This window comes from Apaloderma vittatum, unplaced genomic scaffold (assembly GCF_000703405.1).
Source record: "Apaloderma vittatum isolate BGI_N311 unplaced genomic scaffold, ASM70340v1 scaffold26583, whole genome shotgun sequence".
Classification (NCBI taxonomy): domain Eukaryota; kingdom Metazoa; phylum Chordata; class Aves; order Trogoniformes; family Trogonidae; genus Apaloderma; species Apaloderma vittatum.
Window position 1 is genome coordinate 4068 of NW_009710348.1, and position 17435 is coordinate 21502.

At 41.2% G+C, this 17435-nt stretch overlaps 1 protein-coding gene across 1 annotated transcript in view; it reads right to left on the reverse strand.

The window, feature by feature from the left end:
- Positions 1-1728: 1728 nt before the first annotated feature.
- Positions 1729-17435, reverse strand: part of FBN1 (fibrillin 1) — a 135993-nt gene continuing 120286 nt past the window's right edge. The window contains exons 52-64 of the mRNA XM_009867276.1: positions 17069-17188; positions 15325-15447; positions 14776-14907; positions 14057-14182; positions 13328-13534; positions 12609-12734; positions 12270-12392; positions 11207-11323; positions 10301-10429; positions 9524-9643; positions 5959-6190; positions 4761-4935; positions 1729-3323 (exon numbers count right to left, since the gene is read on the reverse strand). Coding sequence (XP_009865578.1) covers positions 2934-3323; positions 4761-4935; positions 5959-6190; positions 9524-9643; positions 10301-10429; positions 11207-11323; positions 12270-12392; positions 12609-12734; positions 13328-13534; positions 14057-14182; positions 14776-14907; positions 15325-15447; positions 17069-17188 — 2120 coding nt within the window. The 3' untranslated portion in view covers positions 1729-2933. The remainder of the gene's footprint in view (positions 3324-4760; positions 4936-5958; positions 6191-9523; positions 9644-10300; positions 10430-11206; positions 11324-12269; positions 12393-12608; positions 12735-13327; positions 13535-14056; positions 14183-14775; positions 14908-15324; positions 15448-17068; positions 17189-17435) is intronic.

The window sequence follows — 17435 nt, forward strand, 5'->3', positions numbered from 1 at the left end:
CAGATTAGCTCTTCCAAAGCACAAAGCGGAGCTTGAATCATAGAGTAGAGTATTTATCTTAGAGAAAACCTGAGTATGACCCTTTGGGATCTGCCATAAGAAAGCAAACACTTTGGGTCCTTTGAAAGTCAGCTTGAAAGGGAGACTGTGGAAACGGTCATGTTCTGCCAAAATACACATCAGCTGTCAAGTTTACAAGATACTGTTAAAACACACAACAAGAGAATGATTTGATAAGTACAGTAACAAGCCACCTTTGTTAACCAAAAATTAGAGTTATTATCCATGTATGGATCTGCCGAGTCATCTGCTCAGTCGCAGTGGAGGGAAGCCACAGTTATTCCAAGTAAGTAAAGATTTTGCCATTTCCTTAAATTTGAAAAATGTCCTTTAATTGCAGAAGGACTGACACTCGGAAAGACCTCTACTTCAGTGTGTCTAGTGCTTAAAAGTCATTCTGAGATACCACCATCAAACTGAACACAGGAAATTATTTTAAATCACACTGTAGGTTACAAACCACTTTTTAACTGCAGGCCTGGCACAATATTATTACGCAACATTTGGGCTTCACCAAACCTCTAAGGAAATTGCAGAAATTCAAATTCATGTAAATAATTGTACACATACAGCAAGTAAAACTGACAGGCAAAAATGACATACCAGTTAAAGGGCACTGCTGCAAAGAGACAGATGAATAATTGAACAAGAAAACGGATATTTATGTGCAGATAGTATAGCAAGGCTGTGCTTTCTATTTTAACATCACTAAGAGATGCTGTCATGATTTCTCCTTTCTGCAGTATAACAGGTGATTTGCAGAACAGTGCAGGTAACACTGTGACTGCTGGAAAACCGCCAAGGAACCTTTGCCATAGTAAGGTATTACAGAGCAGCGTAAATGCTAAACCAACTCTACTGGACAGAGTCCTGAAAGGCCTTTTCTGAAATAATTCTTCTCAGTTCCTCTCAGTGTTTAAGGGCCAGAGAGAAAATACTCAAACCATACACTTGACTATAAACCACACGGTCTTGCACACTGCCACTAAAACTCACTCCCAACCTGCTGAAATATGGGTGCCATTTACAACTGTAAAGTTCTGATTATATTTTGCCATAGTTACATAACATGTGGGAAAAATACACCATTCAACATTTTGGCATACTAATAACACAGAATCCAGACACGGTCTATTAAAAATATAAACGCATAAACGCAACCCTGTGCACAAGCTCTTTTTTATATAGTTATACTTGTTATGCAAAAGAAATAAAAAAAGAGATGAAATCTAGTTACAGAAAAGAATACAATTTGGGGTGAATTATTACAGTGCATTTCCTTTCCAAAGCTATTATAGCTCAGTATATGTTCCCCTATCAACTATGGTGCTGTCCAATCGGCAGTTTCAGTGACATAGATAGTTTCATTTTTTCTTCCAGGTTTTATAGCATCACATCTCAGCACAACAGTCTGCTGCTGCTAAAAGATACACCACGGCACTTGTGTATACAAGAACACCCACATCATCAAATAATTAATTTGATATTAAAACCCAGCTACAACTGTGATGGCTTTTGGCATTGGATTATCCCTTTGCTATCAGTCAGATTATCTGACAGCAGTTGTTGAAGTGGGGGTAAAAGAAGGAAGTATCTTAAGTCAAGGCAGTTTTAGCAAACAAGACTTTTCCAACTAATTACATGTGTTTTGTGTGTAACAATTTAACATCCACTTCTGCATGTTTTGGCTACCAAAGTTACTTATTGACAGGATTATTCAGGTCAAGTTATTGGAAATGTTCTAACTTGCTTTCTGGAGCCCCAGAATAATTTGACAGAGGTCCACTGCTGTTTAGATTTGTGAAGGTGTCTGTACTTCTTCCGTTCTTCCTTCGTGTGAAGAATGAACCAAAGGCAGCAGCACCTTCAAGGGAGACATCAGCTGTGCACACAGACTGATACACAACCAACCCCACCGACAGTGCCTGAAATGCAAGAATGCAGCTTTTCTCACTTTTAGCAAGAACACAACGCCACAGAATAAACTAAAAAAAAAACTGTTTTATTGTGACATTTATGACATTTATGAACCCTTGTTGATATGAATGACTATGGGTACTCCTGACACGTTACATAATGTCATGGCGTAGGATGGCACTGATTGTCATCTGACTTTTGAGAATGTTTAATGGTCCCTACTGACCTCAGTGCATTTTGGCAAGTCACAGAAACTTTATCATCAGGTTTGTGTATACAGTTAACAAGTAGTTGGTCTTATAAGCACCATTACAAACCCTCACATTAAGGGTATTATTAATCTAGTTTACAAATGCTTCATTGATAAAAATAGCATGATTACAGTATACACACACTTAATTTACATGTAATGTATTATAGGCATAACTGAGATAAACTACTGAGCTAACTTTGGTTGATTGAAGTATTTAGACTGAATAATGGCAATTTTGGCTTCTAAGTTGTGTAAATATTACAGTGCATTTATAAATCTAGGTTGAAAATTTACTAGCACCAAATGGATATCATAAATGGCTGACCTAGTAAGTTGTAGTTGGAGAAGCGAAGTTTAAGAATTACAAAAATAGAGCTGTCCATCCGTTGAAAGCACATTCTTGTACCTCTGCTGAAATGATGATGTGTCTCAGCATCAGTGGCCAACTTCCAATGGTAAAAGTCCCAGTTTTCAAGATTCAACATATCACGGTAGCTCAGCTACACTTAAAAAGCCTGAGGAAGTGGTTGGTTTGAGCTAGGGAATTCATCCTGTACCTTGTTTATGTAATAATATAATAGTGCTCATTCATACAAATGTACTCATGTAAGATTGTACCTATGATATGGAGAATCTGATTGGGAGGAATTTTCAGTTCTACCTATCTATCTTTGGTTTAATTATTTGGTCTTTGGTTGATGAATTAATGAAGCAATATCTGAATTTTCATTTTCAGGTTATCTCCCAGCTCACCACTGAGGTAGTCTTTGTCATGTTTCTCTTCAAGCTGGTTAAGTTCCTTCTTTTTATAGAGTGGAATACTACTGATTTGTAGTGAATAGTTTCCAGGCACTGGCTTCTTCTTTGTGAAATGAAGGTAACTTATCCCGTCCTTCTTATTGATTCTAAAGAAACCGTCTTCATTTCCGGAGTCAATTAAATATCGATTATGGTTTGTCAGTGTTGTGAGGGCAGGAAGCAGTTCCAGGATGCGATCTTTGTTACTGAGATCCGAGATGTTGATGGAGAAGACTGCTGCTTTCTCAATATCCCAGCTGGCGAGACTGATCGGCGGGTCCAGCTCTGGCTGATCCTGCACAAGAACAAACGAGGTTACTTCACTTTGTCGGAAAGTGTTTCACAGGTGCCTATGTGCATGTATTTCTTACCCAGCTCCTTCATTATTAATAAAATACTTTTTTAAATTAGGTTCTCTAATATTGTCTGTCAAATTCCCTGTTAGGGGCCTAGGACTTGTCAGGATAAAGTACGGTGTTTGTCACCATCCCTGCAGCGCCCCTCACCTCCAAGCGATGGTACCTGGGCACCCCCAGGGCCCCTGTGTGCGAGTCAGGCTGCAGCGGCAGGGTGTAACGTTTCGGACAGCACATTGGCTCTAACAGCGTCATGTGGAAAGCACAGGAAGCTCTACTTCACCTCTAAGACAAATCCAGCACTAATCACAGAAAAGTACTGAAGCACACTGAACTAACACAGTTTACGACCCCAACTCTGCCCAAAACCAAACATCCACACTCTTCCAGGCAAAAGCACTCTCCTGCCTTCCCACATTAGCGGAGCACCACACCCTGAGCACCTCACCAGAACAGGCTCCTGAACACTTCTACACACTGATGCTGTTTACAGCTGAGAAACATTTGCCACCACCAAAGGAAGAGTGAAAAGGAATGCTTACCCTTTGCATAAAGACAAAAGGCCACACAGTAGATGAGTTTTCATGTAAATCTAAGTGCTGAAACCTCTTACGAATATTTGGCTAATAAAAAAAAAAAGGCCAATGACAGGAAGTGGAGTTGTGTGAGCATCGCAATAGATGTCAAGCATTTCACGGACACAATTATCCCACTTGGAGCGGCAAATGGAAACCTGCCTCTGTGCCCAGTGACTTCGTAGCTATGAAGCTCTGCCTCCTGTTCTGCTGCCTGGGCCAGCAGTGAGTGCTGTGTGTGGCCTCGCTGGCAGCCTCAGCCCCAGGATGGCAAGCGGCGTGACTGACTGCAAAGGTCTGGCTGAGGCCCAGGAAGGGCTGCAGCCCTGGACCTCCTCCAGGTGAGGTGCTGGTGTCCAGAGCTCTGTATTTGCTCTGGAGAGGGCTCCAGCCCCAGGCACACAACACGCCGCTGCTTGGCAGGGTCCACATCTACACTGACCAGCACATCCTCCCTTTCTGGTCACAAGGTCACACAAACATTTTCCATAGCCACTGTCCTCTGACATCAAGAGCCTGGTGAGTGGACTACTCTCTAGACAGACGGATGGGCATGTATTTTAGTGTTTGATGTGACACAGACGATGGGTATGCAGGGGCTTCAGAGGATGAATTTCACCTACTGACAGCGAACAACTTCAGAAAGCCCAGACGGCCTGCTTGACATCCAACACCAGCTCTTTGGTCTACTTTGTTTGGGGTGTACATTCTTCCTGTGGAATCTTCTCCTGGCACACCTCCTTCTGAGATCATCTTTTACAAGACAACTGCAAACCCTTTCCCCCATAAAGGGTCAATTACCTCTGTTTCATTCGCAGTTTCATTAGTGCTTCTGCGCTTCCTTCCTCTCTTGGGATAGCCATTGATTTTACATTCATAACAAGCTTCTGGAGAGAGGGAGTTGTCATCTACTTCTCCACTGAGTGAAAGTTCTTGTCCTTGACCTTTGCCTAGCCCCACTCCAGAAACACAGTGTCTGAGGAAGGAAGAAATTCAAAATTAATTCCAGTGAGACACAGATCTTATCAAAAGTTGAATTTGGGTAACTGTGAATACAAATAATAAAGCAATTATGTCGCACTCATTTCCTAGGAAAAATTTCTGCTGAAGTCGACAAGCAAAATTCTCACTGAATCACAATGCAGCTACCTCTGGTTTCAAGAACCTGGCTCCATGGGGCTTTGCCTAAGAGAGACCTGCCAATATTTAACAGTTTTAAAAACACAGGCTTAAGCACTGAGAAGTTGTTTGTCGTTTCTGTTATCCAACCTGGAACACATTAAAAGAGACCAATTTTCAGAAACTGCTGAAAAATCTCCAGTGAAGTCCTTCATAATGTATCCTAAAGCTTCTAGTCACTTCTAAAATTTAAGCCATAATCTTTCTGCTTTCCGTTTGAGTTGCTTGGTCCTACATGATGCATAGCTCTCAGGCACTTGTAACCAGGGCAAGTGAAAACTGGTTTTCTTGATAAAGCAGACATTTATTAAAAAAATGATACCTTCGGAGCACAGCAGAATATGGAACATACCAGCATATAGAACTGTTATTTCAAGCAGTGGGTGAAGCCACTTGCATAGTATCATTTGTATTTGAAGCTGGCAGGGGTGTTATTACTATATTGACTGGTTTTTAATAGAGGCAAGTTATACACCACAAATCCAAGTGAGGGGTGTGAGCTCCCAATGGTAAGCTCAGGGAGCTTGGCTACCTGCCTGCACGTGCCAGAGAGAGGTGAAAGTAGTAGCTTAAAAGAGATGGACTGAACCTGGCAGCCCCGCCAAAATTTCATTTAGTCCTTTACCACTGCTCCCTTCCCGTGGTTTATTTTCCCCTCCTTCATCTCCAAAAACAGCAGGTGCATCCAGCTCCTGATCATCTCCACAATCCTGCCCCTTTCATTGGTGACAATCCCCCCGGCTCTGCTGTTCCACAATACAAAGAAAGGAGCCAATTATACCCCCTTTATATCTGTTAGTTTAAAATAAGAATCCCTTACCCTTGTCCTATTCTGAAGTAACCAGGTGGACATCCACAGACATAGCCACCTTCAGTATTTGAACAACCATAACTGCATGGGGCTTGTGCAGAACCGCATTCATTGATATCTTGGCAACCTCCACTAAACTGTTCATACTGAAATCCGGTAGGGCACATACATTTATAACTTCCCAAAGTATTGTGGCAAGACGCTCCTCCACAAATGTGTGCACTGAGACATTCGTTCTCATCTGGAAAAGAAGCAGAACATACCACATTAACTTTTACTCTGAGGTTTGGTCCAACCTACCCCTTGAGAAAGGAGTTGACTGTTGCTAAACCTGCTGCCATATCAGAGGGACAGAAACGGAGAACCCTGGGCTAGGGCAGTGGTTGCTAGGAGATGAATACAACCATACAACAGAGCAACATTTGGGCTACTCTACAGAAGATGTTTCATGCCACGTCAGCTCAGGCTCTGGAAAGCAGAGAAGCAGAGGAGGCAACTTTTTTTTGGTTCCAGAAACAACTGAGAAGAAAAAAGCTTTGTACAGCCAACAATCTGGTCCTGTAATCCCATGTTCCTAATACTACTCAACAGTAAAGGAGAAGGAGTAAGGAATCAAGTCCTTGCACCGAGTCCAGGCACAGAAAATCCCTCTCTACACACATTTAAATACGAGGTACAGGTATGGTACAGGAACAAGTAGTAAAAATAAAAACAACTGTAGATACAAAAGACTGACACATTGTGACCCAGCCCCTCTTTGAACTTCCCAAGCGCAGCACTCTAGTTGTTCAACATCAGTTCAGGCTCACTTACTGTAAATGACCATTTTTTTAAAATGTAGCTGGTCTGAATGTTGTTTTTTTTGTTTGATACGGCAAATTGCTTTGAAACATTCTGAATGCTATTGTTCCCCACTTTCAGTGATAAAGCAACTGCATATGTGTGCTGTGAGTGTGTGCACACGTGTAAGAAATGCCATCTGGACACTCTGGATAAAACATAAAGCACGGAGCATCTCTGACCTAAGCATCCAGGTTACGGGAGAATAAGAATAATTGAGAGCATTGTTGTCTTTTTCCAAACAATGTGACTGTTTGATCTTTGTTTAAAAGCAATGCCTTTGCTTCTTGCAGCCTGATTTATGGCATGGTGCACTGCGGAATTGCCAGGGCAGTGGATGCAGTCACACAGAGCACAGGACATGGGAGGAACCAAAGCATTCTTCAGTGATTATCTAAATATGTGTTGCAGCAACATCAAAAGTCCCTGAACACTTTATTAAATAAGCTAAAAAAGACAGGAACTGTCTGCAGAGTTGGGATTGCCAAGGAATATGAAGGAATTGTCACGGAAAAAACTATTACATGGATTCTTACCCTGTGGTACACCCAGGAGGATCTAGATAAGCATCTTAAGAATATACAGTTACAGGCGTTACAATGCGAACATCTGGAGACCACAAGGTATTAAAACCTAGGGCTGAGTTTTGTGTTACCCAGGCCTGCAGGAGTTTTGCCATTAATTTAAAGCAATGTTTCAGTATTTGTCACACCTAACACAGCAATTATGTCAACATCATAAATGCACTTTTAGGCCACAGAAAGTTACAGCATCAAGCCGAGACAGGCTCACTTCACCTCACTCCACAGCAGCAGGAGTGTGGACATTAGAGAGGTTAGTTCCCATATTTTGGGTGATTATTGGAAGATAAACCATGAAGATGAGTGAAAAAACCACTTAGGGGGGCCTTTGACTCTGTGTGAGCTGTGCTACCAGGCACCAGCCTTGCTCTTCTATGCTCTCGGCTCTGCAACAGGCAGCTCTGTTGTGCTCAGCTCCAGCAGGAAGCAGAGACACCCTAAGGACAGAGGAAATCAAGCCTCCTTCCCTGCAGTGTTGGGTTTCTGCCTGGACCACCCTGTGTCCAAGAAGGTGGAAGTGCTAGCTGAGCTGTTCCCCAGCTCTGGCTCTCAGTGTAATTTTCCCTGGTGAAGTGTCTGGCGATGAGTATTTGTGGTGGCAAGGTTGAAGTATTTCTTTCTGTTGACGAAATACCAGTGCTTCTGCATTTTGAAACTGTTATTCTCAGTATAAAATCTAAATAGTAGTCAAATGGCTCAAGAACTGGAGTAACAGTGTACACCTGGTTGGGAAATACACTAAGTTAAATGCTGTCACCCAGGAAGACTTGGAAACAGCCAACGTTTCGCAAAACTGAGAGCTGTTCTTTTTCAGATTCCACAATGTCCTCTAACAGCAAGACGTGGCAGTGCTGTTTTGTATTTTTTTAATTCTCCTGCAGATTAAACTTTAATTTAACCCTTATCTCTGCCAGTTTAATTAATATTCAAAACCACCATATGCTTGTGTTCCCTCTATGCTCTTGTATGCTACAGGCGTAGAGTACTGGAGCACAAGCAAGCAAATGCCACAGTAAGGACAGCATAAAATGTCAGGAGGTTTGGTAGGCATAATTAAAAGCAGAGACCTCCCTAGAGCACCACAGTGATAACAAGCAAAGGCATTTTTGTGTTTCTGAAAGCAAAGAAAGCCAAACAAAGAGTTATGAAGCCCTTTGTTTCCAAAGAACATCAAACACATCTCCGGATACACACACAAGACTCGCTTGCATGAAGCCCATTAAATGTGACTAAAAACGTACATAATTGTCACTAGAGGAAAAATTATTCATGTTCTCTTGTTTGAATATGCTACATGCTACGCTGATGAAATGTACAGAGACTTTTCCCACGAGTTCTGCAGAGGACCTAGTTCTGTCTGCTCAACTCATCGACACTCTCCACGTGCAGCCCCATCCACAAGGGCTCAGAGACTTGGGATAGAACCAAAGTTTAAATAGGCAAGAAATAAGCATATTAATACACAAGTGTATTTACTTCTTAACATAAATAAAGAGTACTAGCATTTGTTATTTATAACCAGAATCGTCCTGTAAGCATTTGCTATAAACTGCATCCCAAAGCTGCGAGGAAGCATCTTTAGAGAGCTAGCAGCAGATCTGCTCAAATATGACAAACAGGTAATTCTGTACAGAGGAGAGGCTTAAACACAGCAGCCTTCCTGTAGCTGTTGCAAGAATGGTAAAGCATAGATCAAGGAGGATTTGAATAGAATTTTATATGCTTTGGGCCAGAAGCTTAATTTTACAATTTAACAATCCAAACTCGTGTTTCTGAGTCTGCTGGGTTCAACCCAGCTTCAGCTCTCAGACAGAAGCTGTGTCTGAGCAGAGACTGCTGTACAGTTGAGTAAGACGTCCTCAGTTCACACCACAAAATACACAAGTAACACAAGTTCCCTCAAAGTCATTACAACTTCCAGCACCCTCAGGGATAATTTTATGCTTAAATACTTATCGAAGCAGGACATAAGCTACTGGGTGCTTCATATCCACTCTGCCTTTCACAGGAGCACACATTTGTAATGAAACTCTGAAGTTATTAAATTACGAACAGGAAAAAAAAATACATCAAACTGCACAATCACCCTTCACGTTTTGCTGCTAAAAAAGATCACATGCATTTAAATGTACGATTTAAAAAAAGTGACTTGCCAACACATTGGTTCCATTGGTAATGCTGGAGATATCCTTGTGGGCAGCTACATCTGTATCCTCCAATTATATTTTGGCAGCCATGCTGACACCGGTGGTTTCCATCACACTCATCAACATCTAAAAAGGTGAGATACACTCTGAGTTTTGGGAGGGAAGCTCAAATTATGCTTTATTTGAAAAGTATGTTAAAAATTATCATGTATATTCATACGTCATACATGTAAAGGTATGTCAGGATCTTCCAAAAACCTGACCAGTGCTAGGAGAGCACTTTGGGCCTTTCAGGTTTGGATTTCTGGCTCCACAGCAAGTTCCAACCCAGGAATCTCAGGCTATCTCTTTTCAAAGCAAACCAAACTCTATCCCAGGATAAGGCTCTAAGGACCTAGAGGAATAAAGCTTGCAGCATCTTTAGCAGGCCGCCTTGGAGATGCAAGACTTCTTGTCTTCAGTAAGTCTCTCAGAAATCCACGCAGGATTCAACAGAAGTTCATTTGAACTTATGATGCTTACACTAAAACATTCCAGACTAAATCGAAGTCTTCTCCGAAAATATCTGCCCGGTTCTTTATCAGCCTGCAATATTTGTTCAGGCCCAGGGAGAGAAATATTGCCTTGTTGCTACATTTCCATATTCCACACATCTCAATCTACACACGTTTACTTCAGTGGTTTTAGTGCTTGCTCCATAGGTCCCTCCTAGGATGACAGGATGGCTGAGAGAAGATGAAGAAAGCAGAGGGCCAAGTTAAATGCCCTGTGTGTTGTACCCACCTTCGCAGCTAAGCCCAGTTTGATCAAGTGAGAAGCCACGTTGACATTCACAAACAAAACTTCCTGGTGTATTCTGGCAAATGCCCTTCGCCCCACATAAGTTGATTTCAGTAGCGCACTCATTATTATCTGAAGGAAACCAAAGCCTGAGTATTACTTTTTATTCCTTGCTGTGAAGATGATCATTTAGCAATGCTAAAAATGAACAGTCTGTGACAAGAGGTAAAGAAACGCTGGTAACGTCACTGTCTTATTGCCCTCTCCATTTGTTTCTCTGCACTACAGGAGAGTTTACGTTACTTCTTTTTTAATTTGAAAACACTAAGAGCAGCTACAGGAAGGGAAACAACCCCTTTTCTTCACCAAGAATATGGAATTTGATATTCTAGTCTTCAAACACCCCCAAATCCACATCAATATCATAGGATCATCAGACTGCCACAAGCAGGATCCAGCTTGCAGAGCAGAAAGCGTTTTGCAGGAAGTAGTTTTGTTTAATGTTTCCACAGACCTGAAGGACATCTACAGAAACGTACGTTTCATGCTCATTATTGCAAAAAAGGCTTAACATGATCATTAACGTGGGTCCTGCAATGAACTACAGAAACAGAAATATAACTCTTTTTTTTGTTCCATGGGTAAGAAAGGGTGACGCAAGAATTACAAATCGATGTTTTCACCGTCTGATTCTTGCAAGCGCAAAATTCAAAGACACATTATGAAAACAAGGGAAGGTAGGAGAGAGAGCCTCTTTGTATCTTCTGTTCTGGTGGGACTGGGATCAGAACACGACCTATGTTTCCATGTGGTTTTCAGAAAGCCAATTTCACCTCCTTGCTACTTTGCTTCTGGAAGAGAAGTCAGTAACAAATCCCAAATCTATGTCTACGCTCCCACGTCACTTACCAATGCAGGCTGTATGGTGCTGAGTGAATCCAGGAGGACATTTACAAGTGAAACCCCCGATAGTGTTGACACAAAGGAACTGGCAGTTGTGCTGCTTTGTTGCACATTCATCAAGATCTAAAAAAACCCAAGAAAACATCTTTCATTTATGTTTCCTATGGAGGACCTGACAGTTCAGATGGACTTTGAGAGCAGTGATTGCAAATAAATACCAAATCAAACAATATCAATAAAGCCTTTTGAACCTATGTCTCACCTTCCACACTGGCTTCCAGTTCCTCTCACATGAAGCCCCACGAATTATGAATGGGACTTTAGAATTACACTAGTCCATGCTAAGGCTGGATTACAGACCCCACTCTCTGTCTGAAGGAAGCCATTACATAACCAATGTCTGCTCTTATGGCAGCCAATAAATGGGAAGCCACCATCCTCATGAGAAGCAGTGGCAGATGGTAAAATGGTTTTGCACTAAGGCATGCTATTACTCCAAAAGAACTAGTTAAATGCTAATGACAAAGTACACTGTCATTTCCCGCACCGAGTTCAGAATTGTCACTCTTAACTTATGCAGTTTCAGTCAGATCTTTGCTATCAAGATACATAAATAAACAAAACCATAATGAACATTTCAAAATCTCTCTTGCGCTGCTGTCCCTTAGTCAGCACATTACGGAGGTGGTAGGTTAAAATGCTGTTGATACTAGACAATGCACTGCAAACGGTGCTCATCTTTGCATCCAGTAAGATACATCTATCACTGAAAGCTACAGCTTAAACCAACATGCTTACCAAAATAAGACCAATCATATATACTACTGGCTATGAAGTTTTAAGAACAGCTGGCATCAGCCTGTGAAAATTCCTGTGGATCTACTGTTCATCCAGATTATCAAAGCACTAACTGAAACACCAGCTCCATCCCAGGCAGGCACTTCCACTGTCTATGGTGGAAATACTCACAGGAATCAAGGAGACAGATTTACATAATTTAATGTCCTTGGATTGGTATTTGCTTGTGTAACACGGAGTTTCTACAGTAAGTTGTTTTCTTTATTTTTACCTTTGCAGCTTCTCCCATCTTCTTGCAGGATGTACCCTTTTGGACATGAACACTGGAAGCTCCCCTCTGTGTTTTTGCAGATGAAATTGCAAGGTTTTGGGGACTCATTACATTCATTCAGATCTAGAAGAAGCAAAACCAGATAGCTCACAGTGCTGATAACCAAGATTTGTGGTATTTTTTTTCAAAACACTCAGGAGATAGCAGAAGAAAATTAAAATCCCCACAGTACTGTAATAAATGACACATTTACTTTTTTTATTTTTCAAACTCTTTGTATTTCCTTCTTCATCACTTCGTAATAACCTTTATATGCATACACCATAAAGAAAAACCTACCTATGCAAAGAGTGCCAGTTATATCTGTAGTATAACCGGGATTACAAAGACAACGGTAAGATCCCCTCTCATTGATGCACTCCCCATTGCGGCAGACATCGTGGATAACCTTGCATTCATCAATATCTGCAATTAAATGAGGGTTAGTTCACAATGGAACAAGAATTGATTTTATACGGCTTTAATAGATTCTTGTGCCCTGACATGAAAAAAACCCCACACCCTACATAAAATAAAAAAAAACACCATAAAATAATGAAATATTGCACAGATTAAAGGAGAAACATTAAGTGGAAAAATACAGAATGGAGCATTAATCTTTCAAATGAAATGAACAAGCCTTAAATGGAAGTGAACAAGCAGAGCTGATCATATATTAGCCTTCAGAAATCAAACATCGCTTTGCTTTCACGAACACAAGTAGCTCTTAATCTGTACGTACAACATGCTCAAATGCAAGAGTGCAAATTCCCATTTGAGTGCATGTCAATCAACCAGCATGTAAAATTAGTATCTGCCAAGTTGGGATGGATGCCTTGTCATCCGGTGCCTTCGGCTATGCACCCTCCTCCCAAAGGACTGTACCCTCTCAACATGAAAATTTCGACTGACATCCAAAATATTTAGGACCTCACAGTGTTCAAATACGCAAAAAGAGAGCTTATATTTTATCACTTAAATTGGCACTGTGTGAGAGCTTTTAATAGAAGAGTCAGTACCTGCTCCACTAGATGTGTACCCTCTGCCATGAGGGCAAAGCTTCTTGAAGGCAACGGTGCCTGGAAAGGGGCAGACCTCACAGTTTTGCCCCCAGCCTCGACCACCATCACAGCAGCATTCAGACTTGGTGACAGAGTTCCTGTTGCTTGATCCGATTTGACACATACTTTGTAAGACTTCAGTGAAGCAGTAGCCCTCCCTGTTGTCTGGAAGCAAAAATATGTGTCACAGAGAATCCTAATGGTGACGACCTCCAGAGGGTCATGAGATACTAGGAATTTAGTAAGAAATATAGAAGAAAGGGCATACTTCACGCCAGGACTGTGCAACTGACAGTGAAAGACTATCAGCAGTAAGAAAGAGAGCACGATGTCTAAGGGAAACAAAGACAACAGGAAATTTAGCAAAAGGTAGAAGGCAAGTTAACATTATGCTTATAAAAATATATGTTTTTTTTTGAACCCAGAGAAAACCAAGACCAAAGAATAGGCAGAGCAATTCCTGACTGACTGAAACCACCGAAGAGTCAGCTTTCACAGTACGTCGACCCAACCAGCAGCAGCAGGCATACGGTCAGCATGAGAAGAACGAACTTGCAGGACAAAGGCCCCTTCCCAAAGGTATGGAAATTCGAGTATGGTTATACTCTACACATTTCCAAGTTTAATTTCAACCACAATTTCTGCTATAAAAGCGATAGTTCATTACGATGTTAATGTGCTACTTACCAAGGCACTCATTTTGGGCATCACTGACAGTGAATCCCTCGTTGCATTCACATCTGTAACTTCCAACTATGTTTAAACAACGGCCATTCTCACAAATTCCAGGTTTGGTCTGACATTCATTCTCATCTGTGTTTTTCAAATGACATGACAAAAATCAAGTCCGTTACTGGATTAATGCAGGTTACAAGAGTTTGCATGGAGTTCTTAAGCTGTGCATTCTACCTGGTTAAACACATATTATTGGTTTTCTTAAAGAAAAATTTCTTTTATTCAATTTTCAGAGGAAATATGACCCATCTAGCTCACAGTATTACACATTTTGTTACTACATTTTCTCTGCAACATATTCCTCACTAGTTTTCAAAATTTTTTGTAGTTGTAGCTGCACTTCTGAATGTCATCCAAAGTTTAAAAACAATTTAGATCTACTCTCATTCATGTTAACAGAGATAAACAAGCTTACAGCAGTGGGCCTACAGCTTCACTTCCTTCACTCAGAGGCAACTCAGCAGCAGCAGTACAAACTGACTATAAGGACAGTCACATCCAGATTTTCCACTTACTGCTCACGTGTTCACACCTGAACAGCAAAGTGTGTATAGCGTCAGCAGATGCATTACACAGGTAGTCGCGTAATTCTTCCCTTGAGTTCCTTCATGCTATGTTAAATCCAAAATTTTCAGTTCTGCTGAGGAACTGTACACTTGAGTGTCACTCACCTACACAGCCTTCCCCATCTGGTCTGCGCTGATAACCTGGGCCACAGATACACATATAGGTGCCAATTAGGTTTTTGCACTCCATCTGTTTTGAGTCACAGTCGTGAATTCCTTCTTCACACTCATTCTGATCTAAAACAAAAGGTTTAGACTTGATTATACAGAGAGGAAATTCACAATAGTAAATTCTGACTTTGGAATTTATATCATAATCAAACTCCGCACATACTTTTACTGTGCTGAAGTAACCATAAGATATACTAGCCTAGAGCAAGTTGGTTTCTCCCAAATGACCCTTTTCAGGGCAAGACAAAACCATATCATCTGATATGACCTCACCTCATGCAGATGTGTAAGTTTACGTGCAGGACAGGGCTAATACAATCAACTGCATAACGCAAACCATAGAATTTAATCCCAAATTCCTTCTGACTCAGTTACTTCCTGGGATTAAAACTCTGGCCCAATAGTCCAGTGAGTCAGAGCCCTACCCCTGCAGGACCTTGAAACCATTATCTCATAACTGTGAGAGTCTGGTAGGAGCTTTACCTCTGCACATTCTCCGGTCCTCCCGCAGAACGTAGCCTGCAGGGCACTTGCACTCGTAGGATCCGAAAGTGTTCACGCAGCGGAAAGCGCAGAGCAGAGGGTTCTGAATGCACTCGTTGACATCTGGATTTGGAGCAACAGACCACAGGCTAAGTGAAACAAGCTTTTGTAAAACTCAGCAAAGTTGAGTGCACAGGTTTTAGGTACGGGCAATACCACAGAGCCCAGTTTACCGAGGGCTAAATTTTAATAGCTAGGGACCTATGGTTCTACTCGTTATGGATTTCTGTACAGAAGCAGGCACCAGACATGCCAGGACGTTTGCACAGTCATCTGAAGTTTCAGTATCTTTTATAGCAAGCAGCCAATGGAAGTAATTTTCAGATCTATGCTGTCAAAATACTGTCTCAGATTCCACATCTAGTCTCAGTTTTTTATGACTCGTTATTTTTAAATTCTAGATGCACTAATTCAGCTTCTTCGTAAACTAAATCCATAGAACAATACCCTTACTAGAAACATTATTCTGAAGTGCGTTTACATATGCTCTGAGCTGTCTGAGTAATTACTGCTACATAATTCTGTTTACACACTCTGCTAACTCCTCCCCTGCAATTTGAGCTTTCACTCAAATTCCACAGGGAAGCAAATGAAGATCTAACCACATAAAAAACTAATGCAAGCTGATGCAAAAATAGAAGCATTCTTCTGTATGGGCTTGCAAACAAATAGATTGTGGCAGATAATTTAAGAACAGCTGTGTCAGGTCAGCAGAAAGTGTCAGAATGTCCTAGGACATTCTTCTCTCTCTGGTTGTAACAGGAGGAGACGAGTATTAAAAAAAACCCAACGCATGCCATGTATGCAGAGATCTTTCCCCTAATACAGCCTCTCAGTTAAAAGACTTCCACAGCCAAAAGCCACAACCAAACTATCAAACTTCATTTTCACTGATGGATTCCCACACAAATTTGCACAATCCCCTTCTGAGTCAACTTATACTCGTGGCCTCACTAATATTCTGCAGCAAAGACTTCCATAACTTAAGTCCTATGCATATTAAAATGTTTGCTTTGGCTTGTGTAACATGCTCCCTCTATTTCTGGTACCTTTACCACTTGTGGCTTTATAAATTTAAATCATATATCTCTTCAAACACATTTTCTACACTGAAAAAATCTAACTCATTTTGTGTGTGTCCTTTCTAGAACTCTGATCTTCCTTACTCCTCCCATTTTTGTGCATTTTCAAGTCTCTCATTGCAAAAATAAAAAACCACAGCATGAAAAGTACTCAATCTAGGGGTATCATGGTAATTGTCTAGTACTGTATTTATATTTTCTGTTTTGTTTACTGTTTCTTCAGGAAAAAACCTGTTTTCATCATCCACAGTGACTCTTTCCACTCAAGGGTCACCTAGGAGGTAAGTAAAAACCATATACACAATAAACAGCATCTCTGGAGACTGTTCTGGAGAGACTGTACCCCAACATGCTCCTCTCTGGGCAGCCCCTTAGCACATGCTACCTGAAAGCCTGTTCACCCAACCTCCAGTTAATAAAAGGTACCACAGATCAAGGTGGATACAGGAAGGAGAAACCTATTGTTCTGTTTCACATAGAGATGCATTGCTCCAAATGTCCGTATTTTTATTTTTAAGCTGCTTTACTCCTCAGCTGTTTCAGAAATCGGGAAGCTGTTTCAGCACACAACTACAACAGTCCTTAACACATGGGAGTCTCACCTTCACAAGTCATCATCGGTCCAGGCTCAAATCCCTCAACACAGGTGCATTCAAAACCTCCCACCACATTCCTGCAGGTTCCATTTCCACATGGATTTCCAACTGCACACTCATCAGTATCTGCAAGCAGTTAAACCAAGGCAACAAAAACATGGTTATTACTCAACCAAAAAGGTATAAAATCTACGTTCCTGATATACAACCAAAAAACACAAAAATACAAAGTCCAAGAACTCAAATGAGTTATTGCATAGAGTCAGACTTCTAGCATAATTTGGGATCACTGGAGGTTATCTGGGTCAAAGAGCCAGAGCAGGACCAACTTGGAGCAGATGCTCAGTCCCTGTCCTAGCAGGTTTTAAGGACC